This window comes from Leptodactylus fuscus, chromosome 1, assembly GCF_031893055.1.
Source record: "Leptodactylus fuscus isolate aLepFus1 chromosome 1, aLepFus1.hap2, whole genome shotgun sequence".
In the NCBI taxonomy this organism is placed as follows: Eukaryota; Metazoa; Chordata; class Amphibia; order Anura; family Leptodactylidae; genus Leptodactylus; species Leptodactylus fuscus.
In genome coordinates, this window is record NC_134265.1 from 173,601,458 (window position 1) to 173,628,611 (window position 27,154).

Below are 27,154 nucleotides of genomic sequence, written 5' to 3' on the forward strand. Positions count from 1 at the left end.
GCACAGGCATGGATAGGGGTGATGTGTAGGGGCAAAAGCAGTGTGGATGTGGAGGCAAGCTAAGCAGCAAAAACTGGGGGTACAAGCAGCCGGTGACATCATCACTGACAAGCACAGCTGTCTGTCAGCTGACAGGCTGACTTTCACCAAAATGAACAGACAATGGATAGACTCATCATATACATGTCAGTTACATGACAAATTTAGTGCAATTTGCAAGTCCAAGATGGTTTGGAGATCTGCGGAGAGGAATCTCACCACCTCTTGCGGGTGCCATCATTTGGAAGGCAAGCCCTGGGCTGGGGTGAGAGCAAGCGCAGGATAATCGTCGTTTGGCCTGGCGGCCACTGCCTCTTCCACTGTTGACAGGGCTGGCGCTGCAGTCCAGACCAGGAGCCAGGACACCTCCACATCTGCCTCTGACACTTTGGGGAGTTCACCCTTATCCTCACCTTTTCCTGCCATTTCTCCTTTTGCCCGCGCCATCATGCGCCTCTTCCCAGCAACTCCCCATCTCCCAAGCCTTTCATTTCATGCTAAAGTACAGCGCAACCCACCCACATGCCCAAGGCTTCAACGGCCTCATCTCAAGAAATCTGGCCCAGGAGATGTTGGAATCCCGGCTGGGGGACACTCTGCCCTTTTTGGGCAGAGTGTCTACTGCGCCACCGCACTGTGCCGTCCACACCAGCACTTTCCCCCAAACATGAGGCGGTCCCTAAATTCAGCGCTTAGCCCTAAAGTTCCATGTGACCAGTTACGAATGGACAAGTGCATGCGGACAGGGACGCTACCTTTCAATTTGGGCACAGTGGTTGAATGTAGTTGAGGCGTGGACCAGGTCGCAAAATGTGGTGGCCTGACTTGTCTCCCCACACAACATTCCTGGGAGGAGGGCTGAAACACCACCCTCCTCCGCTGTTAAATTGACCCCAGCTACGAGCTGGAAACGCTGCAACACTGGTGTGGGGAGACGTCAGCGGGCCGTGCTGAAGCTCATCAGCTTGGGGGCCAGACAGCACACTGCCTACAAAGTGAGTCATGCCATCCTCGATGAGACGGCAATGTGGTTTTTGCCACTGCACCTGGGCCCAGGCATGTTGTCATGTGTGATAATGGCCGTAACCTGGGATTGGCTCTGTAGCTTGGCAGCCTGCAACATATTCCATGCCTGGGCCACGTTTTTAACTCATTGCTGCTAATCTTTTGAAAAAGGTACCCCAATGTTCCTGAGCTACTGGTGAAAGTGTGGCGCTTGTGCGGATAGTTTTTAAAGTGTATAGTTGCCGCTGCTAGCCTCTATGCACTCCTACAACGCCTGTACCTGCTGGAACAACGGCTGTTGTGCGACGTCTCCACACTGCTGGCACTAAACATATCATGTGTTGAGCAGAGTGTGTGAGCAGCACAGACCTTTGATGTAGTTCCAACTCCAAAACCCTCGGGTTCGTCAAAGTCAACTCCCTCAGTTGCTCAACCATGAGTGGCCATGGGTGGCAGACTTATGTGAAATCCCATCCCATCCATTGCACTGGACACGAAACATTAGCATGCGCTCAGCACAACTTCGGATATGGCAGATGCGTTAAGCAGGGTGCAGGGTACAACACAGACCAGGCCCGAGCACCAGGAACAGGTGTTAGAAATACTGCAGCATCTGCCATTTCCTTCCAATTTTGGGGTTTTGGACCCGCCACCGACTTGTCTGGACCTAAGTGGGGATCATGAGACACAGTTGCCATCAAGGCAAGCTGTGGTCATGTGCGGTTTGCAGTAAGGGGGCAGTGCGCAATTGGAAGAGGAGTTGGTGGATGACGAGGCCACCGACCCCACATGGACAGGGGTGATGTCTAGGGGCTAAAGCAGTGTAGATGTAGAGGGAAGCTAAATCAACAAAAAACCTGGGTAGAAGCAAAGGCATAAACTGGGGTGATGTTTAGGGGTGAAAGCAGAGTAGATGTGGAGGGAAGCTAAGCAGCAAAAACAGTGGGTAGAAGCAAAGGCATGCAAAACTCTACCCTGTTGGAAGACTTATTCCTAGGTCTGGAACACGTTAATGGCCCCCCTGGACAAATTACTGCCACTCAGGGGCCTAGTGTCACCAGGAGGGACAAGTATAGGCGCATGTTGTGGGAATACCTGGCCGACACCAGCTCTGTCCTCTCCGATCCCTCTGTGCTCTACAGCCTAAACTTATTTTCTCATCTTTTTTTCTGAACTGCACATCTCTTGCCTGCTTCCTTTGGGATCTTAGAAATGGTGGTCCACTTCCACAGATGGTAACTTCAATAGACAGTGTAACGGGAGTAGCTGAGGGATCGCTGTCTTAACCACTTTTTGGCACAAAATTAACTTCCAAAGCCAAATATGGTGCAAGTATATGATGCAAGGACACCTACACACCTATCTCTGACACATTGGGGAGTTCACCCTCATGCGCCCTTTGGGCCTGCACCATCATGCGCCTCTTCCCAGCCACTCCACATTTCCCAAGCTTTTCATTGCAGGCAGAAGTACAATACAACCCACCCCCATGCCCAAGCCTGTAACAGCCTCATCGATAAACTGCTGGCCCTGGAGATGTTGGTGTTTGTTTATGCTTCTGGAGACCCAGGCCTTCCGTCAGCAGATGGCAGCTGGGGCACCTCCCTATGCTGGGCCTAGCCGTTACTACTTCTCTTGGTGTGCTGTCTCTGCCTTGCGCCTGCATGTGTCCCATAACATCAGTCGGGCCCAGAGCTCTGCGCTTTGCTGCAAGGTCCACTTGACCACCGACACATGGACAAGCGCCTGTGGTCAGGGATGCTGCAGTGCTTATCTTTAATGACAGGCAGGGTGAATGTGGTGGAGTCTGTTCCCCGGGTGCAAACTGGGGTGGCCTATCTCCTCTCCCAGGCCATGGCAGGAGTAGACTGAAACCCTACGAAGCTGCAACCTCCACCCCAGCTACTAGCGGAAAACACTGTAACACTGGCATGGGGAGATGTCAGTAGGCCGTGCTGAAACTGATCAGCTTGGGGGACAGACAGCACAGTGCCTCCGAGGTCAGGGATGCCATCCTGGCTGAGATGGCATTTTTTTTTCCCTGCTACACCTGGGGCCTGGCATTTTTGCGCCTGTGATAATGGCTGGAACCTGGTAGCAGATCTGGAGCTTGCCAGACTCAAACACGGTCCACGCATGGCCCACGTTTTCCAACTTGTTGGTGCCATGTTTCTTTGAAACCTACACCATTGTGCCTGATATACAGGTCAAAGTGGGGCCATTTTCGTAAGTGAGAACTAGCCTCTGCTAGGCAGAAAACATTCAGAGCACACTCCTCTCATCTTCGCACCGTTGGCTGGCGGAGGAAGACGAGGGGGTTGGAGTGGCATCTGATGTCCCTATCCCACACGAGGCTAGAGGGTGCACTTCAGTGCATCCCATTGCTTCACCACAAATGGTGTGAAGGGGAGTGGAAAATGGAGGAAATGGAGAGTGACCCTTACAGTTGGGGCCAGCAAAGGCATGCCAAGTAACACACTGGCACACATGGCTGACTTCATCTTGGGTTGCTTTTCAACACATATTTCACATCATGAAGAACAAATAATACTGGATTTTTTCAAGCCTCGAACCCCGGTCTAGGTCTAATGTCTGTTCCTTTCTTATATTAGGGGAGAGGGAAAAAAAATTACTTCAGTGATACGTTTAGCGTACATAGACTGACTATTAATGTGTATCCCACTTAGTGTTGTTAGGGTTACACACCGTCACAACCTGGCTAAAGCTTCTATAGCTGTTAATAAAGTCAACATAACTTTACGGTATCCAAAAAGACAGCTGGTACCGACAGAGAGCAAGACAAATGTCACCCAAAGCTGTGAGCTCTGAACACCCACAGTGACTTTGGCGTCATCATCATTATAAGGGAGTGGGTGGTAATAAATAACTTGGCAGTGCCTAAAACCCAAAAAGCTTATACAACTATATTTACATTAAGATACACAAATGAAACTTTTCAGTAGCATGTCATGAGACAAGCTGATAAGCTCTTCCTTTGTGCAGTGCTATTTGAAAGTTAAACGCTGCCTTTATTTTAATTCTGGAGAAGGTGCAGACATTAGATTTAGAACATGTTGTCTTCATTGTCCAAATCCTCTATATAGGTAACGCGTTTTTCGGGCCGAGCTGTCTGGGAACGAGCTGGTGCAGCACTGACAACCTGGGTGAATATGGCAAGAGCCTGAGATGTAGGGTGAATGAATCCCCAAATTATTTGTGGAATTCCCAGTGAGACAATGGCACTGTATACCAGTATTAAAAATTGTGGGTGCACGTAACCCCCATATATTCTTTGAATTCCCAGTCAGACAATGGCACTGTATACCAGTAGTAAAAATTGTGGGTGCACATAAACCCCATATATTCTTTGAATTCCCAGTCAGACAATGGCACTGTATACCAGTATTAAAAATTGTGGGTGCACATAACCCCCATATATTCTTTGAATTCCCAGTCAGACAATGGCACTGTATACCAGTATTAAAAATTGTGGGTGCACATAACCCCCATATATTCTTTGAATTCCCAGTGAGACAAAGGAACTGTATAGCAGTATTAAAAATTGTGGGTGCACGTAACCCCCATATATTCTTTGAATTCCCAGTCAGACAATGGCACTGTATACCAGTAGTAAAAATTGTGGGTGCACATAACCCCCATATATTCTTTGAATTCCCAGTCAGACAATGGCACTGTATAGCAGTATTAAAAATTGTGGGTGCACGTAACCCCCATATATTCTTTGAATTCCCAGTCAGACAATGGCACTATATACCAATATTAAAAATTGTGGGTGCACATAACCCCCATATATTCTTTGAATTCCCAGTCAGACAATGGCACTGTATACCAGTATTAAAAATTGTGGGTGCACGTAACCCCCATATATTCTTTGAATTCCCAGTCAGACAATGGCACTGTATACCAGTAGTAAAAATTGTGGGTGCACATAACCCCCATATATTCTTTGAATTCCCAGTCAGACAATGGCACTGTATACCAGTATTAAAAATTGTGGGTGCACATAACCCCCATATATTCTTTGAATTCCCAGTGAGACAAAGGAACTGTATAGCAGTATTAAAAATTGTGGGTGCACGTAACCCCCATATATTCTTTGAATTCCCAGTCAGACAATGGCACTATATACCAGTATTAAAAATTGTGGGTGCACATAACCCCCATATATTCTTTGAATTCCCAGTCAGACAATGGCACTGTATACCAGTATTAAAAATTGTGGGTGCACATAACCCCCATATATTCTTTGAATTCCCAGTCAGACAATGGCACTGTATACCAGTATTAAAAATTGTGGGTGCACGTAACCCCCATATATTCTTTGAATTCCCAGTCAGACAATGGCACTGTATACCAGTAGTAAAAATTGTGGGTGCACATAACCCCCATATATTCTTTGAATTCCCAGTCAGACAATGGCACTGTATACCAGTATTAAAAATTGTGGGTGCACATAACCCCCATATATTCTTTGAATTCCCAGTCAGACAATGGCACTGTATAGCAGTATTAAAAATTGTGGGTGCACGTAACCCCCATATATTCTTTGAATTCCCAGTCAGACAATGGCACTATATACCAGTATTAAAAATTGTGGGTGCACATAACCCCCATATATTCTTTGAATTCCCAGTCAGACAATGGCACTGTATACCAGTATTAAAAATTGTGGGTGCACGTAACCCCCATATATTCTTTGAATTCCCAGTCAGACAATGGCACTGTATACCAGTAGTAAAAATTGTGGGTGCACATAACCCCCATATATTCTTTGAATTCCCAGTCAGACAATGGCACTGTATACCAGTATTAAAAATTGTGGGTGCACATAACCCCCATATATTCTTTGAATTCCCAGTCAGACAATGGCACTGTATACCAGTATTAAAAATTGTGGGTGCACATAACCCCCATATATTCTTTGAATTCCCAGTGAGACAAAGGAACTGTATAGCAGTATTAAAAATTGTGGGTGCACGTAACCCCCATATATTCTTTGAATTCCCAGTCAGACAATGGCACTGTATACCAGTAGTAAAAATTGTGGGTGCACATAACCCCCATATATTCTTTGAATTCCCAGTCAGACAATGGCACTGTATAGCAGTATTAAAAATTGTGGGTGCACGTAACCCCCATATATTCTTTGAATTCCCAGTCAGACAATGGCACTATATACCAGTATTAAAAATTGTGGGTGCACATAACCCCCATATATTCTTTGAATTCCCAGTCAGACAATGGCACTGTATACCAGTATTAAAAATTGTGGGTGCACGTAACCCCCATATATTCTTTGAATTCCCAGTCAGACAATGGCACTGTATACCAGTAGTAAAAATTGTGGGTGCACATAACCCCCATATATTCTTTGAATTCCCAGTCAGACAATGGCACTGTATACCAGTATTAAAAATTGTGGGTGCACATAACCCCCATATATTCTTTGAATTCCCAGTGAGACAAAGGAACTGTATAGCAGTATTAAAAATTGTGGGTGCACGTAACCCCCATATATTCTTTGAATTCCCAGTCAGACAATGGCACTATATACCAGTATTAAAAATTGTGGGTGCACATAACCCCCATATATTCTTTGAATTCCCAGTCAGACAATGGCACTGTATACCAGTATTAAAAATTGTGGGTGCACATAACCCCCATATATTCTTTGAATTCCCAGTCAGACAATGGCACTGTATACCAGTATTAAAAATTGTGGGTGCACGTAACCCCCATATATTCTTTGAATTCCCAGTCAGACAATGGCACTGTATACCAGTAGTAAAAATTGTGGGTGCACATAACCCCCATATATTCTTTGAATTCCCAGTCAGACAATGGCACTGTATACCAGTATTAAAAATTGTGGGTGCACATAACCCCCATATATTCTTTGAATTCCCAGTCAGACAATGGCACTGTATACCAGTATTAAAAATTGTGGGTGCACGTAACCCCCATATATTCTTTGAATTCCCAGTCAGACAATGGCACTATATACCAGTATTAAAAATTGTGGGTGCACATAACCCCCATATATTCTTTGAATTCCCAGTCAGACAATGGCACTGTATACCAGTATTAAAAATTGTGGGTGCACGTAACCCCCATATATTCTTTGAATTCCCAGTCAGACAATGGCACTGTATACCAGTAGTAAAAATTGTGGGTGCACATAACCCCCATATATTCTTTGAATTCCCAGTCAGACAATGGCACTGTATACCAGTATTAAAAATTGTGGGTGCACATAACCCCCATATATTCTTTGAATTCCCAGTCAGACAATGGCACTGTATACCAGTATTAAAAATTGTGGGTGCACATAACCCCCATATATTCTTTGAATTCCCAGTGAGACAAAGGAACTGTATAGCAGTATTAAAAATTGTGGGTGCACGTAACCCCCATATATTCTTTGAATTCCCAGTCAGACAATGGCACTGTATACCAGTATTAAAAATTGCGGGTGCACATAACCCCCATATATTCTTTGAATTCCCAGTCAGACAATGGCACTGTATACCAGTATTAAAAATTGTGGGTGCACGTAACCCCCATATATTCTTTGAATTTCCAGTCAGACAATGGCACTGTATACCAGTAGTAAAAATTGTGGGTGCACATAACCCCCATATATTCTTTGAATTCCCAGTCAGACAATGGCACTGTATACCAGTATTAAAAATTGTGGGTGCACATAACCCCCATATATTCTTTGAATTCCCAGTCAGACAATGGCACTGTATAGCAGTATTAAAAATTGTGGGTGCACGTAACCCCCATATATTCTTTGAATTCCCAGTCAGACAATGGCACTATATACCAGTATTAAAAATTGTGGGTGCACATAACCCCCATATATTCTTTGAATTCCCAGTCAGACAATGGCACTGTATACCAGTATTAAAAATTGTGGGTGCACGTAACCCCCATATATTCTTTGAATTCCCAGTCAGACAATGGCACTGTATACCAGTAGTAAAAATTGTGGGTGCACATAACCCCCATATATTCTTTGAATTCCCAGTCAGACAATGGCACTGTATACCAGTATTAAAAATTGTGGGTGCACATAACCCCCATATATTCTTTGAATTCCCAGTGAGACAAAGGAACTGTATAGCAGTATTAAAAATTGTGGGTGCACATAACCCCCATATATTCTTTGAATTCCCAGTGAGACAAAGGAACTGTATAGCAGTATTAAAAATTGTGGGTGCACGTAACCCCCATATATTCTTTGAATTCCCAGTCAGACAATGGCACTGTATACCAGTATTAAAAATTGTGGGTGCACATAACCCCCATATATTCTTTGAATTCCCAGTCAGACAATGGCACTGTATAGCAGTATTAAAAATTGTGGGTGCACGTAACCCCCATATATTCTTTGAATTCCCAGTCAGACAATGGCACTATATACCAGTATTAAAAATTGTGGGTGCACATAACCCCCATATATTCTTTGAATTCCCAGTCAGACAATGGCACTGTATACCAGTATTAAAAATTGTGGGTGCACGTAACCCCCATATATTCTTTGAATTCCCAGTCAGACAATGGCACTGTATACCAGTAGTAAAAATTGTGGGTGCACATAACCCCCATATATTCTTTGAATTCCCAGTCAGACAATGGCACTGTATACCAGTATTAAAAATTGTGGGTGCACATAACCCCCATATATTCTTTGAATTCCCAGTCAGACAATGGCACTGTATACCAGTATTAAAAATTGTGGGTGCACGTAACCCCCATATATTCTTTGAATTCCCAGTCAGACAATGGCACTGTATACCAGTAGTAAAAATTGTGGGTGCACATAACCCCCATATATTCTTTGAATTCCCAGTCAGACAATGGCACTGTATACCAGTATTAAAAATTGTGGGTGCACATAACCCCCATATATTCTTTGAATTCCCAGTCAGACAATGGCACTGTATAGCAGTATTAAAAATTGTGGGTGCACGTAACCCCCATATATTCTTTGAATTCCCAGTCAGACAATGGCACTATATACCAGTATTAAAAATTGTGGGTGCACATAACCCCCATATATTCTTTGAATTCCCAGTCAGACAATGGCACTGTATACCAGTATTAAAAATTGTGGGTGCACGTAACCCCCATATATTCTTTGAATTCCCAGTCAGACAATGGCACTGTATACCAGTATTAAAAATTGTGGGTGCACATAACCCCCATATATTCTTTGAATTCCCAGTGAGACAAAGGAACTGTATAGCAGTATTAAAAATTGTGGGTGCACGTAACCCCCATATATTCTTTGAATTCCCAGTCAGACAATGGCACTGTATACCAGTATTAAAAATTGTGGGTGCACATAACCCCCATATATTCTTTGAATTCCCAGTGAGACAAAGGAACTGTATAGCAGTATTAAAAATTGTGGGTGCACGTAACCCCCATATATTCTTTGAATTCCCAGTCAGACAATGGCACTGTATACCAGTATTAAAAATTGTGGGTGCACGTAACCCCCATATATTCTTTGAATTCCCAGTCAGACAATGGCACTATATACCAGTATTAAAAATTGTGGGTGCACATAACCCCCATATATTCTTTGAATTCCCAGTCAGACAATGGCACTGTATAGCAGTATTAAAAATTGTGGGTGCACATAACCCCCATATATTCTTTGAATTCCCAGTGAGACAATGGCACTGTATACCAGTAGCAAAAATTGTGGGTGTATATAGCCCCAATTCTATTGCTAGGGGACTTGCAGGGTATTTCTGAGGTGAAGGTGGGGGGGCACACCGTTGGAACGGGGATTTGGGGTGTATATATGGGGTATACGGGAATACACTGTCAGTGTGTTCCATTCAGGATCCTGGGAAAGCTGGGTTGCGGCGATTGAGCCCGTCAGTGCCACGTTACACTGACAAGCTTCTCCCTGGAATTGAAGTTATATGTAAGCCCAATATATTCTTTGAATTCCCAGTGAGACAATGGCACTATATGGCAGTAGCAAAAATAGTGGGTGTATATAGCCCCAATTCTATTGCTAGGGGACTTGCAGGGTATTTCTGGGGTGAAGGTGGGGGGGCACACCGTTGGAACGGGTATCGGGGGTATATATCGGGTATACGGGAATACACTGTCAGTGTGTTCCATTCAGGATCCTGGGAAAGCTGGGTTGCGGCGATTGAGCCCGTCAGTGCCACGTTACACTGACAAGCTTCTCCCTGGAATTTAGCTCTTATAAGAGCTGTTGGTTGTCTTCTCCTTCCTATCCTAGCCTGTCCCTGCCTACCCAGAATCTAAGCCCTAGCTAGCTGGACGGAAACCTCCGTCCTCGGTGAATTGCAAGCTCAGAATGACGCGAAGCTGGGCGGCGCTGTTCTTTTAAATTAGAGGTCACATGTTTTCGGCAGCCAATGGGTTTTGCCTACTTTTTTCAACGTCACCGGTGTCGTAGTTCCTGTCCCACCTACCCTGCGCTGTTATTGGAGCAAAAAAGGCGCCAGGGAAGGTGGGAGGGGAATCGAGTAATGGCGCACTTTACCACGCGGTGTTCGATTCGATTCGAACATGCCGAACAGCCTAATATCCGATCGAACATGAGTTCGATAGAACACTGTTCGCTCATCTCTAGTGTTTACTCAATTGTATATCGATACACATCTTTTTATGTAACATGTGATAACACAGGTCTGCGACTAAAAAGCTGTTTGATTATTTTCATCCAATTTCCATGTATTTTGGTGTGCTGAAAACAAAATATTGAAAAAAACTCCTAGACATCAGGATTTGTAACAAAATGCTAAATTGTCTTCACATTTATCAAACAACACAGGTCTGCAAAAAAAATTTTCAAGAGCTGTTTTGGTTATTCTACGTTATCTTTATGTTTTTGGTGCGCTGAATCCAAAAATGATCTCTATTTTGTCATAGGACATCGCATTTGCTGACAAGTTACGGTAGGTAACTATGTTAAATAAGGCAATACCTCAAAATAATTGGAAATAGATGTATACAATGAATGTTTTATTACAATTTTTTCATGAAAATCCTTTTTTGAACTGAAATGAGCTCAGTAACACACTAAACTGGATTCTTCTTCCCTGTGAGGCTCCTCTAGGTGCATTTACGCTTGTGAGTAACATCTGGAAGGTCTCTCTGAAGCATTTTCTATTAGCTCACCCTGGAAGTTCATTTCTTTGAGAGTTAAAGGGATCCAAAAAGTATGTGCATAATAAGAATATAACATTAAATATTATATAATTTTCTGCCAATGCTCCAGAATATTACAACTCACCACTACTGCTCTTCCTCCCAGTAACATCAAATATTCCAGAAGGCACTTTAACAATGCTGCTTCCACTTGGAGGAGATTCTGGTGGGCTTCTAACCTCCGTGATTGTCAAGTGTATTTCACTTTGGCTATCAGAATGTACTCCTATGAAATAAAAAGAAACGTACGTCACATTACCACCAATCCTGTCTATAGTTAAATGAGTTATGCGGCCTTTTTAAAAGGAGTCTGGCACCAGAATGGTACCTAGTAAACATAAACACAGTCAGATAGCCGGGTTTCACATGAATAAAATGAACATTTTTGTACAATTAACCTAACTTCCTTCTAATGCAGACCTGGGCAAAGTCCGGCCCCCGGGCCATATCCGGCCCTCTGACTGATTCAGTCCGGCCCGCACAGCTTTGTCTAGGGAGGCGTGTCTAGGGAGGCGTGTGAAGAGGTAAACTATTTTGTGTTATGTTTCCATGTGATTTCTTCTTTGTAACCTTAGTGGTGGTACATAAGACCCCAGATCTGGTAATATCTCTGTGTGAATGTTCTATTACTGCTTCTTATTTCTTTCTTTCCTCATTAGGCTGGCCACCTAATGCTCTATTTTCCTACTATTTCTTGTCTTACCATCTGGGAACCATATACTAACACTAAGGAACTGTTCACATTAACATGGATTTATAAAGTGTTTTTGCATATTTACCTGCATGAGTGGAGTTGCACTGGGTGTGTCTCCCCTGATCTTATAAGAGGCAAGTCTGCAGCAACTCCAGGGTTTTATAGGGAAAACTGCAGAGTATTATGGGAAATGTCTAAGGTATAAAATGATTCCAATTCCCAGAAAGCTGGGTGTGTTGGTGAAGTTCACATGATGAATTGTTTGTGAGACTACAGCAGCTTGAGGTACAAGGTGTTTGTTGTATGCATTATGGAAATTTTCTGAAGAATTATTTTTTTTGTTAAAACTGGACTTCCTGAAATAAACTCCTTGGATTCTTTTCATCAATCAAGGTCCGATTGTTTTTTTGAAAAAATCCCATGCTTCACATATGGTGTCAGAAACGGGATGATTTTTGGAGTATTGCTGTAAGTACTCAAGCCTAAAGAAACAAAGGAGTTATGTACAGGACACGTTCCTGGCGTATTAATGCAAAGCCGCCAACTAAGTCTGCAAAGCGAACTGTTGCAAGGAAACTAGTGAATATGGAAAGTCAAGGTGTCAGACAGAGAGCACTGCTAGAGGAGGATGCAGAAGTGCAAGGAGCCACAGCTGCTCCATTAACTCCAAGTGTTGCTGAGCCTTCTGAAAAGACTTTACCAGAGAGCATTGCTGACCTTATGAAATGGTTAACTGTGCAGCAGATCCAAGCTGAAAAAAGGCAAATGGAGGAAGCCAGGAGAAATTGCGAGGAATTGCGACGTCAGGATGAACGCTGGAGGGAGCTGTTTCAAACTCTGAGACCGCCTGTTGCTTGGAAAGACCCTCGCATGACCAAACTTTCTCCAGAAGATGATATTGAAGCATATTTAACCACATTTGAAAGAATTGCACATACCTGTCAGTGGCCTAAGGAACAGTGGGTGGTAAGACTGGCGCCATATCTTACTGGACAAGCCCAACTGGCATATAGCCACATGAACATGAATGATGCAAATAACTATGACTTGGTTAAAGAGACTATTCTAAGGCGATATGACATCAGTGAGGAAACCTATAGACAGAGGTTCAGAGAACTCAAGTACAGCTACACTGATGGTCCAAGAGAAGTCTTTACTCGCCTGCAAGACTTATACATGAAATGGATGAAACCAGACAACAAGACGACTGAGCAGATTAGTGAAGCAATCATACTTGAACAATTTTTACAAATTCTTCCAGCTGATGTTCTTGCTTGGGTTAAAAAACATCGGCCCAAAAATGCTGACAAAGCTATTTCTTTAGCAGAGGACTTTATCCTAGCAAAGAGAGACTTAAGCAGGTCTGCAACTGGCCCATCCAAACCATTCAGAACTTTCTCTGGAGGGAGAAGTCAAGAAGCCAGAAGTCCATTAAAAACTGTCACCAGTGAAAAAATGTGCTATATTTGCCAAGAAAAGGGACACATAGCTAAATTTTGCCCCAGGAAAAGCACTAAAGGCACAAAGTCTGTATTGTTTTTTGCTAGCAGTGACTTCATGCTGCCAATCCAAGTTAATGGACAGAACGTGGATGCTTTGCTTGATTCTAGCAGTAAATTAAGCTTGGTAAAGGAGAACCTAATAACTCAGAAGATGGACTCTCCCAAAGTGCCAATTACTTGTGTTCATGGAGATACAAAAAAATACTCCACATCAAATATTGACCTGCAGTTGGATGAAAAATGTTTTACCATGCCAGTAGTTGTTGTTCCAGAACTACAAGTACCAGTGATCCTTGGAAGAACCACACCCGGATTCAAAGATTTGCTAATGGGGAAAAGCCAGCTGTCTGCTGTGACTACCAGAGCTAAAGCAAAGGCACACAAGAGAGGTGAGACTTTGGAGGACATTTTCCCATTCCATGAGGACATCATGGAGCCGCCATCATCAAAGCCTCTGAGAGTTCCAGGACAGCAGGATGTCTCTAGGAGAAGAGTTTCCCTGGATGGCAAGTATAAAAATGCTGACTTGTGGGACACTGATATTACATTTGAACAAAAACAGGACATTGACTTGTATGCATTGTATGAACACGGTTTAACTAACAGTAAAGTGGTTGCAGAAAGTGGTAAGCAGCTTGTTACACCCTATTATCTGGTGGAAAACAATATTTTATATAGAGTGTGTAGTCACCCAAAAACAGGAGAACAAGTGCAACAGTTAGTTGTGCCAAAAAAGTTTAGACCAGAAATTTTGAAATTAGCGCATGATATTCCTGTTGCTGGACATTTGGGTTATAAAAGAACTTTGGCCAGAGTACTCTATCGGTTCTATTGGCCTGGAGTTTATGATGAGATCACTACTTACTGTCGTAGTTGCCCAATATGTCAGTACACTGCTTCAGCTCCTCCCAAAGCAGAGCTTATACCCTTACCAATAATTGATGAACCATTTAATACTGTGGGTATGGATATTATCGGTCCACTAGAAAGAAGTTCCAAAGGTAACCGTTTTATACTTACAATTGTTGATTACTGTACCAAGTATCCTGAAGCCATACCTATGCGCACAGTTACTGCTAAAAGAGTGGCAGAGGAAATTTTGAAGGTGTTTAGCAGGGTTGGATTACCTAAGCAAATCCTTACTGATCAGGGGAGTAACTTTACATCTTCCTTTCTGTTAGAAGTTTATAAGCTTCTTGGTATACAGCCTCTCAGGACTACCCCTTATCATCCACAAACTGATGGGTTGACTGAACGGTATAACCAAACCTTGAAAAACATGCTTAGGAAATTTGCACATAACGATCCAAAACTGTGGGACAAATGGTTGCCCTTTCTGTTATTTGCCTATCGTGAGGTTCCACAAGAGTCTACAGGGTTTAGCCCTTTTGAATTGTTATATGGGAGACGACCCAGGGGACTCTTGGATGTTATTAAAGAGGTATGGGAAGGTAAAGATGGTCATCAGAAGAATGTGGTGGAACATGTATTGGAAATGAGAGAAAGATTAATGAAATTGATTAAGGTAGCTCATGATAATGTCCACAAGGCAAAAGTTTACCAAAAGAAATGGTATGATCAACATGCCAAAAATAAATCAATTAAAGTTGGGGATAAGGTTCTTCTCTTACTTCCCAGCAGTGAGAATAAGTTGTTGGCCAGATGGCAAGGGCCATATAAAGTGGTTAGACAAACAGGTCCTGTTGACTTTGAAATTGAAACCCCAGATAAAAAACAAAAAAATAAGGTTTACCATGTAAATTTATTAAAACGTTGGATTGAACCAGAGGTTGGTCCTAAAGATAACACTACGTGTACTATTGTAGCAGAGTCTTCACAAGATGTGTCTGAAGAAATTTATGATTTGTTGAAAAATTGTGCTCACTGGTCAGAGGTAACATTGAATCCAAAGTTATCTAAAGAGCAATATTGTAACCTGAGGAAGATTATTGGGTCTAGTTCACATATTTTTGGAAGTAAGCCTGGCCGTGTATCGTTAGTTTCTCATACAATAAATACTGGAGATCATCCACCTATCAGACAGAGACCTTATCGTATACCTGAAAAATTAAAGGGTAAGGCTGAAAATGAGGTTCAAGAAATGCTTAAATTGGGAGTTATTGAACCCTCTAAAAGTCCTTGGTCATCACCTGTAGTGATGATTGGGAAAAAAGATGGGACAATAAGATTTTGCATAGATTTTCGTAAAATTAATGCTATATCTAGTTTTGACAATTACCCAATGCCGCGTATTGATGAGCTCATAGATAGATTGGGGTGTGCAGAATATATTTCTACCCTAGATTTATGTAAGGGGTACTGGCAAATTCCACTTGATGAGAAATCAAAAGAAAAAACTGCTTTTGTGATGCCTAATGGTTTGTATCAGTTCAGAAACATGCCATTTGGTCTTCATGGTGCTCCAGCCACGTTTCAAAGAGCCATGGACTTACTCTTGAAGGATCATACGGAGTACAGTGCTGCTTATTTAGATGATGTGGTAATCTTTAGCAAATCATGGGAAGAGCACTTGTATCACTTGGAAAAGGTGATAACTGAAATTGGGAAAGCAGGATTCACAATTAATCCACGTAAATGTGCTTTGGGATTCCAAGAAACAAAGTACCTTGGGTTTATTGTGGGTAGTGGTAAAGTAAGGCCAGAGATATCCAAAGTACAAGCCATTCAATCTGCGACTATTCCCGCCACAAAGAAAGAGGTCAGATCCTTTTTAGGTCTTGTTGGCTATTATAGACGTTTTATTCCAAACTTTGCTACTATCGTTGCTCCCTTAACCGACCTAACTAAAAAAAACAGTAGAGAGGACGTGATATGGACAACAGAATGTGATTTAGCTTTTGAACAAATAAAAGAAATTTTGTGTAAAGAACCAGTCTTACAAAGCCCAAACTTTGACAAACCATTTATTGTACAGACGGATGCATCTGAGGTGGGACTTGGGGCAGTCCTGAGTCAAGAGATTAATGGTGAGGAACACCCTATTCTTTATTTAAGTAGGAAACTTTTTCCCCGTGAACAAAAGTATTCTACAATCGAGAAGGAAGGGCTGGCGATAAAGTGGGCATTGGAGGCATTACGCTATTATTTATTAGGAAGAGAGTTTACTTTAGTGACGGATCATCATCCCCTCACTTGGATTCATACCATGAAGGACAAAAATGCCAGAATAACTAGATGGTATCTAGCATTACAGCCATTTAAATTTGAGATACAACATCGGTCAGGGTCCAAGCACCAAAATGCCGATCATATGTCTAGGTATGGTGCTGAAGTGAAAGCGGTCTGAAGAAGGACAAGCTTCTTCTTAAGGGGGGAGGAATGTAAAGAGGTAAACTATTTTGTGTTATGTTTCCATGTGATTTCTTCTTTGTAACCTTAGTGGTGGTACATAAGACCCCAGATCTGGTAATATCTCTGTGTGAATGTTCTATTACTGCTTCTTATTTCTTTCTTTCCTCATTAGGCTGGCCACCTAATGCTCTATTTTCCTACTATTTCTTGTCTTACCATCTGGGAACCATATACTAACACTAAGGAACTGTTCACATTAACATGGATTTATAAAGTGTTTTTGCATATTTACCTGCATGAGTGGAGTTGCACTGGGTGTGTCTCCCCTGATCTTATAAGAGGCAAGTCTGCAGCAACTCCAGGGTTTTATAGGGAAAACTGCAGAGTATTATGGGAAATGTCTAAGGTATAAAATGATTCCAATTCCCAGAAAGCTGGGTGTGTTGGTGAAGTTCACATGATGAATTGTTTGTGAGACTACAGCAGCCTGAGGTACAAGGTGTTTGTTGTATGCATTATGGAAATTTTCTGAAGAATTATTTTTTTTGTTAAAACTGGACTTCCTGAAATAAACTCCTTGGATTCTTTTCATCAATCAAGGTCCGATTGTTTTTTTGAAAAAATCCCATGCTTCACAAGGCGTGTCTAGGGAGGCGTGTCTAGGGGGCGTGTCTTAGTGCCGGCCGAAGATGGAGATGTGGAGCGTGTCATAAAGTACTGAGAGATGTAAGGTGAGCTGCAGGGTGGAGAGAGAGAGAGTGTGTGTGTGTGTCTATATGTGTGTGTGTGTCTGTCTATATGTGTGTGTCTGTCTATATGTGTGTGTCTGTCTATATGTGTGTGTCTGTCTATATGTGTGTGTCTGTCTATATGTGTGTGTCTGTCTATATGTGTGTGTCTGTCTATATGTGTGTGTCTGTCTATATGTGTGTGTCTGTCTATATGTGTCTGTGTGTCTCAGTAACCTAGGGGCAGAGATGGAAGGGGAATGTTATACTAGGGCAGAGATGGCAGATGGAGGGGGGACATGAAACTGGGGGGGAGATGGAGGGGGAGACATGAAATGGGGAAAATAAAGGGAGATATGAAACGGAGGGAGAGATGGGGGGGGACATGAAACTGGGGGTAGATGAAGAGGGCACTTAGACTGGGGGGACATTAAACCGTGGAGGAAGCTGGAGGGGGACCTGTCTGCCTCTAGTTGCCCCCAGTTTAATGTCACCCTCCAGCTACCCCTACGGTTTAATGTCTGCTTCCCGATTTTAATGTCCCCCTCTAGTTGCCCCCAGTTTCATGTCCCGCTCCAGCTGTCAATTTATTGCTCCCCCTCCAACTACCCCCACTGTTTAATATCCCCCTCCAGCCAGTCCTCCATGTCCTCTCTAGTTTCCACCAGTTTATACTGGGGCACCAGGAGAGTGACTTAATACTGTGGGGCAGTTAGAAGGGAACATTATAATGTGGGGGCATATAATGTACAGGTGACTGTAGGAGCATTATACTGTGTGGGGGCACATGGAAAGATGATTGGGAATGGGCGGAGTCAACATAGAAGTGGGTGGAGCTAAATTTGCCATGGCGCGGCCCTCTAGCATAGTTTCAATTTCTTATGCGGCCCCATGGGAAAATTAATTGCCCACCCCTGTTCTAATAGAAAACATGTTGTAAAAGTTCCTATTAGTAATACTCCAACTATGCATTTCCAGAGGGAGTCTGTCCCGTATACCTGTGCCCAATGCAGTATGTACAAATGTAACATTTGCAAAAGGGGGAAATCGTTCCTTCAAATGTCTGTATCTCTCAGTTTTATACAACTTAGAAAAAGTGGTTGCAGTATCATATGAAAGCTAAGATTCTCAAATTCCTGACTGTGTTTTTAACTAGTGATATCTCCATTTTTGTTTATATAGTACTGCTATCGTGGTAGCATATGAAAGCTGAGAATCTCATGACACCAAAAACACTTGTATTAATAAAAAATACTAAACGTTATATAATACCAACATATTCAGCAGCACTTTAGAGTACATGAACAGTATTTGACATTACAATGTGATAAAGAATTAACATATCAAACAATAAAAGTGCGGATACTGCTTGAGGGAGCTTACAATCTATGAGGAAATAGGGAGACACAAGAGGTAAGAGGACTTGTTTGGTACATGGTCCAGCCATCATTTCTCATTTAATAATAATAATAAGGCCATGTAACTGAAGCTGTATGAGCCAGTCATGAACTGGTATCTGGGAAACACAGCTACTAAGTTCATGGAGTGCTTAGTAATTTCTAGATAGAAGGGTCAGCTCCAGAAAAGTCTTGGAAACAGGAGTGGGAAGTTTTGGATAACAGAGGATACAAGTCTAAGGTCAGTGGCAAAACAACAAGAACAGTTAGGGCAGTAGACAGTTTACAGGAAGAGATGGAGGGAGGCGTAGTGCTATGGATGTATTTACGTGTGAGCGTGATGATTTTATATTTTATTCTGAGGTGGAGTGGCAACCAATGGTGGATGCATTCAGGATAGATTGTAGAGGGGGGAGTTTAGTAAGGGAATAGTCAAGACAAATGTGAATCAGAGCAACAATGAGGGTTTTTGATGTTTACACGCTTAGGAAACGGTGAATTCTAGAGATGTCTTTGAGATGCAAGTGAAAAGAGCGTAAATGTGTCTAACTATTTGGGGTGAATGTGAAATTTGAGTCAAATACAGCAGGTATACTGCCTCAGTTCTATAGTAAGACCCCAGACAGAAAAGGAGATCAGGGTTAGGTAGGTTAGTAGATGGAGGGAACACAAGCAGTTCAGTTTTTGAAAGGTTCAGTTTCACATAAAGAGAAAACATGTTAGTAACAGCAAAGAGACAGACACAGTCAATGGTGTTCTGTAGTAAAGCAGGGGTGATGTCACATGATAAGGTATGTACTTGTGCAACACCATAAAGATGGTATTGAAAGACAAATCTGCGGATGGTTTATCCAATAGGGGCTGTGTAGAGAGAAGATGAGTTGACCTAGGACCAAACCCTGAGGAACCCCATCAGAAAGCGGAAGAGGGGAAGAAATTGCACCAGCGAATGATACACCAAATGAACAGTCAGAAACTTAGGGACACCACCCTCTCTTGGTTTTCTGCTGAGGCAAATAGAATGGCGCATAGTGTGGGGTAGATGATTTACAGTGTGAAATATTGCTGAGAGATCCAGAACAATAAGTAGTGAATCTAGATTTAGCTGTCAGAACATCACTGAAGACTTTTTTAAGTGCCGTTGCTGTAGAGTGTAGAGGTTAAAAATTTTAGTAAGCCGAGTTGTAACAGCAGGGGACAAGGCGGTAGGAGGTGTAACAGGATAGGATCACTTATGCAAATAGTAGGGGGGAGAAGAAGAAAATAGCTCTTATTGGGTAAAAGAATGAATGTTCACAATAAAGCGCAAGAAAGAAGAGGACTCATACTGCTTGGAGATTGGGTTATTTCCTGACATAAGTTGTCTTTGAAGTATGAAGCCATGTCTTGAGCACCAACGCCTGTGACAGGTTCCTGTACCTTCAGTGTAAAGAGGGAGTAAAAGGTATAAAAGACTACTTTTATATGTAGCAAAGAGAACTCATTTGAATACCGACGAAAACCGGATTATATACCGAACAGCACAGCGGAGAAGACATCTAAAAGTAGGAGATGAATAGCCTTTCTTAAGGCTATTCTTACATGGTACCCAGAAAAAAATGAGTTTTAATGATAGGATCCCTTTCATTTTTTATTTTTTTTTAAATAGGAATCAGGCCAAGTACGATAGTGGGGGGTCCCAAATGAAAGTCTCATCTGAAAGCGGGTTCGGTTGTCTGAAAGTTTGGAAACCACTGTTTTAGTCAATAAAAATGAAAATCCCACTTCAAAAGCAGAAATATACACTCACCGGCCACTTTATTAGGTACACCATGCTAGTAACGGGTTGGACCCCCTTTTGCCTTCAGAACTGCCTCAATTCTTCGTGGCATAGATACAACAAGGTGCTGGAAGCATTCCTCAGAGATTTTGGTCCATATTGACATGATGGCATCACACAGTTGCCGCAGATTTGTCGGCTGCACATCCATGATGCGAATCTCCCGTTCCACCACATCCCAAAGATGCTCTATTGGATTGAGATCTGGTGACTGTGGAGGCCATTGGAGTACAGTGAACTCATTGTCATGTTCAAGAAACCAGTCTGAGATGATTCCAGCTTTATGACATGGCGCATTATCCTGCTGAAAGTAGCCATCAGATGTTGGGTACATTGTGGTCATAAAGGGATGGACATGGTCAGCAACAATACTCAGGGAGGCTTTGGCGTTGCAACGATGCTCAATTGGTACCAAGGGGCCCAAAGAGTGCCAAGAAAATATTCCCCACACCATGACACCACCACCACCAGCCTGAACCGTTGATACAAGGCAGGATGGATCCATGCTTTCATGTTGTTGACGCCAAATTCTGACCCTACCATCCGAATGTCGCAGCAGAAATCGAGACTCATCAGGCCAGGCAACGTTTTTCCAATCTTCAATTGTCCAATTTCGATGAGCTTGTGCAAATTGTAGCCTCAGTTTCCTGTTCTTAGCTGAAAGGAGTGGCACCCGGTGTGGTCTTCTGCTGCTGTAGCCCATCTGCCTCAAAGTTCGACGTACTGTGCATTCAGAGATGCTCTTCTGGCTACCTTGGTTGTAACGGGTGGCTATTTGAGTCACTGTTGCCTTTCTATCAGCTCGAACCAGTCTGGCCATTCTCCTCTGACCTCTGGCATCAACAACGCATTTCCGCCCACAGAACTGCCGCTCACTGGATGTTTTTTCTTTTTCGGACCATTCTCTGTAAACCCTAGAGATGGTTGTGCGTGAAAATCCCAGTAGATCAGCAGTTTCTGAAATACTCAGACCAGCCCTTCTGGCACCAACAACCATGCCACGTTCAAAGGCACTCAAATCACCTTTCTTCCCCATACTGATGTTCGGTTTGAACTGCAGGAGATTGTCTTGACCATGTCTACATGCCTAAATGCACTGAGTTGCCGCCATGTGATTGGCTGATTAGAAATTAAGTGTTAACGAGCAGTTGGACAGGTGTACCTAATAAAGTGGCTGGTGAGTGTATAGTATAAGTAAACAGACCTGCAGGAAATTTCTTCACATTTGTGTATTTGATTGTAGTACAGTTTGATGATCTTGTATAATTTTTTTTTGGTAGGTTTGGCTATGAAATAGCAAGTAAAATTGAATACAGTTTTGGCCGAATTGTAAACGGCCTATCCTATACACAGGTGTTTTGTTTTAAGAAACAGCTAAAATACAGGTTAAAAAGCTTACCTGCTACATCAGCAGACTGTAAGTTTCCATTCTGCACTGGTTGGTGCTTTAAGTGTGATGAAGAATCTATTTCTATTGTAGCCTTTGGCTCTTCATGAATTAAAGTGCTTTCCTTGTGAAGTTCATCACTCTGTGCTGGCCTCTGACTGACCAGATCGCCTGCAGAGAACAGCCATTCAACATTTAAATGTATGATGGAAATTTTAATAAACAAAACGATATGACCATTATTGATAAGACCATTATTTATTCTGAATTAAACTTTACAATTTTACATTCAAGCAGGAAATAGTCCTCACAGTCCATCCAAAACAAAGGTGATGCACTTTACAACAGGCACAAAAATGAGGACTTTGCTGAAAAAGAATGCATTTAATACATTTTTGTCATCCATAACTTTGCATTGATGCAGTCTGAGGCAGCTAGATCCTCTTTAGTGGTTGCACTCTTCTCATATACACCTCAATAGAAAAAAGACAATGGAAGCAACAGACTCCAGCAGCGAGTTCGATAAGAAGGCTATTTCTTCTTCTTGCTTTAAATCTGGATTTCCTGCTGAGTCCTCACATTTGTGCTTGTTTTTTTGTATTACTTATTGTGCACGGCCTTTTAGAATCAAGAGATGCTCTCTGCATCAGCCCATTGTTATCGCAAACAAGGGTCCTGAAGTCTATCTGCTTTTAAATAAAGTGAAGTTTTCTTTGTGATGTTAATTTCTGGTTGCAGGCCACTTTGCCCTGAGGACATTACCTGACAGAACAACGGTTTTAAGTGACTTAAATTTATGCCATTTTATATTAGTAAAAAAGAGTTTAACAGAGTCTGAACAACTTGGAACAAAGGAAAAACAAAATAAAAGAACACATCTCCCACAGAGATCATGCTGCCACACGTGCCAAAACAAAGTATGTTAGACCATTGTAATCTACTAGAATGTAAGTTGGGTGCTGAGGGTTATGGAAAAGTTAGTAGCTCTGGAAGAATACCTGTACAAGAGTGCTTATCAGTAGAATCAAGTCTGATTAGATCCCGCACGAAGACAGTGTGCTCCCCAGAGTTAGCATCATTAGAATTATCCACACCAAGATGGCTCACCAAGTCCACATTACTTATACGTGCAGCAGTCTGAGAAGCTGAAGAGACAATATGGGTTAATTATATTTAAAAAAAAATCATGTAATACCAGCATTAAAAGTATACCTCCAAATATAAAAAAAAACAAAACATTTTTCATAAATAGTAAAAATGAATTAAGAAACTTTGCAATATATCTTCTAAAAGATTATTAGATTGCTCTGCAACTCCTTATCTTCACTCATGACTTTATCTCCAATTGAATCCACACTTCGTATCTGGCCTTACATACAGAAGTATATGGAGAGGTAGAGGGAGAAGGCTGTTTGTTTGATTTATTGCATCATTAAGTGCAATGTGACGTTACAGCAGTGTCAAAAAAGCTTTCACTCACCAAGGGTGAGATCACACAGATTTTTTGCAGGAGGATTTTGAGGTGGAGTCTGCCTCAAAAAACACCTCCCATTCATTTCAATGGGTGTCAATAGCAGAATTTCCCAGCAGCCTCCTCTTCCTCTTTATAGATTACTATGTAAAAAGTAACTCTGCATGATACATGGAGAAGGATACATATTTCTTTAATTAAACACATTACAAAGTTTCTAAAATTCATCAATACCATTTATTTATGAAAATCTAATTGGAAGTATGCTTTAAAGAATACTAAAAGCAGAAATCTACTTAAATGGTTACTTGAAGGGGTTTTCCATCTCACTGTTTCAGAGGTTTGCCTGCTGTATCTTCTTCTCACTTCCTGTATTTCCCCACCTTACTGAACAGGACACTGAAGTATCACAATATTTAAGCAGATCAGATAATATGCACATGCTTGTAGAGAACTGAACTGATTAAGTGTTATCTGTGTGTTTACACACAGGATTTTATCAGCAGACTGCAAGTAGCTGAACTGATTGTCCTGCCTGCAGAGCAGTGAGTTACATCACTTGCCCTATCTCACAGGTCCATGGTTGTGCTAATACTGTGTAAACAATGGGAGGAATAAGTTCACATAGCAGGCAAACAAAGCAGCATTTCTAAAGCAATGTATTTAGGAAAAAGTATTTAATTTACATAAGCTAACAGTTTAGTTATGATCTTTGAGACGGGGCAATCCCTTTAAGAGGTGGGAAACAGCTGGGATATAAAACTTCAAGGGGTTATGCAGTTTAAAAAAACAAAACAAAACAAAAAACAAAACATGGGCCAAATAACAGGATGCATCATAACACTTCCTAGTATATATCCTGTTAAAATTCAGCAGTTTATCTGACTTATTTTCAGGTCATTGACCTCAGCTGTGAGCAATTCAAGCCAGCAAACAAGACATCACAGTATCATGTGACCTCTGATGTGGGAGTGATTTATTACCTGTGATTTCATTCCAGGGGAGAGTGTGGAATGGAGGTGTACAAAGAGTGAGAGCAGGCAGATGAATCATGGGAAATGAGGTTGTCAAAAGATGCACTGCATGTAAATAACAGTGATACAAGGAGTCTCAAGTAAAATAAAGCCAAGCAAAAGGGTGTACAAGGGAGGAGAGTGTTTAGCACTGCTGTGGACATGTTTGCAGAAAATTTTTAGAAGCTGGATGAACCCTTTAAGTAAGAAAAGTTAGGGCAAGCTCACAGATAGATTCATCAGATTCATGCATGAAAAATCCACAGTGCAATACAGCAGCAAGCAAGCAGATGAGATGTTAAGGCTAAGGCCCCATGTAGCAAGCCATTGGAAACGCATCACGGTTTTTCCCGCAGTGCTGTCTGCTTCCTATACCTATACAGAAACTGCCAACGTTTACAAAGGTATAATTGACATGCTGCAATTTGCAAAAACGCAAGCGTTTTTCAAATTGCAGAATTTCTGCTACAAATTATTTTCTGAAGCAGCAATCTTGCAGAGACACAGTAGGTAGACAGTGCTTCCTAACTCCCTGAAGTCTTTTTATTCAGTGGCTAATTTCATTAACATTACATCACAGGACGTTTTGGGAAGGTGGGGCTGATTGTTAATGGGGTGGGACTTAACTTCCATAGACAATAATGGAATCTTATTGACTAGATGAGAAACAGTGCACCCAAGGGTACGAATTACACCAGGAAGAGGTGAAGATTACATGTTTTTTGTGTCATAACTTGGAAAGAGAGAGTATATATACCGATATAGATAATACACTGCTTTTCTATTTTATGGGTTCATTAATTTTTCTTAATGTTGAATTGTGGATTTAGTGGTCATTTAATGTAGAAAAGACACTGCATTCAAAACTTTATATTACACAATGACATAAGTTGTTAGTGTGAACACATATTTTGCAGAAGTGTGTGTACAAGATGTAGAAAATATTTAAAGTCATTTTGTATTAAACATTTGGTTTAGCTACATCATAGCAACTAGTGTGAACATCCAATGGAAACACATTAATTTAACGCCACCTAATGCATAGAGGCCTTGGAGACACAAAGTTCTATCCCCTTTACCAGGAAAGGTTTTATATAAAAAAAAAAAAAAAAAAAGCTAAGCAATGTTTTAGCACCTCACAGTTTGGAAATTATGATTTCCACAAATATCTTGCAAATGCAGAGATATAACTTAAAAGTTATTACTAGTTTTAAATGGCTTGATATGACTGAATTGTACTTGATTTGGGCAAAAAACATTTTTTCAATAGGTTTTTATCATACATTTTTCACATAAGTTGCAGGCTGCTCTGTCCCATTGAGAGTGGAGAGCAGCTGTCTGACAGCTTGTTCTGCAGTCCTGTTCTCCAGAGAGCTCATAAAAGCTAAGTTTAGCTGAATCTGGTAAGAGTTCACTCTAAAAGGAGACATACAATGAGCCATACAAGGAGCTATGACACAGTTCAGTGTTCAGTTCAGTGTATTTCACTGAAAACTGGACATAGCAGCCTGCACTGTATGGGAAAACTTGTAGGCTGCGGAATAAAACATCTAAAGATTTTAACTAAAAAGACCTATTGGAAAATGTATTGTATGCCAAAAAAGTCCAGAAAAGGTGTCCACAGCATTTAACTTAATGATGTCACGGATATTAAAATGAAAAATTAACTATAAATCTCTCACCTCTATAACAACTGCTATATGAAAAGAAACAACCAGACAGCAGTATAACACCAAAGTTTTAGCAAAGTATCACATTTTAACACAAAAATGAATATGTAAATTAGTGAGGGAAAAAAACCCAAAAAACAACTCACGGTCATTACCCGATATTGGCAAAGCTTTAGGGACCTGTTTTATCTTCTTCATTGGTTTTCTAAACTGAGCTAAACCTAGTACCACATTCCGGACTTTTCTCCATAGGTAATTCCCACTGCGTTTACTGCTTGGCCATGGACTCACGAGTACAACCTTTAACAAAAAATTTGTACAATTGCAATTACAACGGCCTCATTGTAAAAATTACGGCAATTTTATTTTATGGCCCCCAAACTATTAACAAATGTGGAGCATTTAGTTGTTATAGTACTATTTTTTGATAATGTAGAAACGTTATAAGAGCATTTTTCTATGGTTATCTAACTTCCTAAGACACAATTGTTTTTGCTAAATGAAACCTGTCATCATATCAAGAACAAAATCCAGGTTCATTAAAAATATACAGGATGTGTAACGTAACTTTAAGCAACTGCATATACTAACTTGGATATTAAAGAGAAACAAAAATACTCATAAAAGGGCCCCCTCTGTAATTAGTCCATTATTTTATTAGTTAAGTGAAATATACCTTGTTATAGTAGCCATATGTGATGGCATTAGGCTGAATTTTAGCATTTTTCATTTCAAATAAGACCTTCACAGCCAAAGCAGGGTTCTCCCAAAGACCGCACATCTGCATTACAACTCTATAACACACCTAATGGAAAAAAGAAAGTAGATTTGTGCAATTTTCCAAATTAGCAAATTAATCAAACAGGATATATTGGGAAATCTTCAAA

General features: G+C 41.5%; 1 protein-coding gene across 2 annotated transcripts in view; it reads right to left on the reverse strand.

Annotated features, from left to right (window-relative positions):
• DENND4C (DENN domain containing 4C) overlaps positions 1-27,154 on the reverse strand; it is a 111,182-nt gene that overhangs the window by 28,853 nt on the left and 55,175 nt on the right. The window contains exons 18-22 of one of the 2 annotated variants that reach the window (XM_075279873.1): positions 26,944-27,072; positions 26,423-26,567; positions 23,112-23,258; positions 22,126-22,284; positions 11,360-11,500 (exon numbers count right to left, since the gene is read on the reverse strand). In XM_075279873.1, the coding sequence (XP_075135974.1) occupies positions 11,360-11,500; positions 22,126-22,284; positions 23,112-23,258; positions 26,423-26,567; positions 26,944-27,072 (721 nt within the window). The remainder of the gene's footprint in view (positions 1-11,359; positions 11,501-22,125; positions 22,285-23,111; positions 23,259-26,422; positions 26,568-26,943; positions 27,073-27,154) is intronic. The other variant, XM_075279881.1, reaches the window with a different exon arrangement.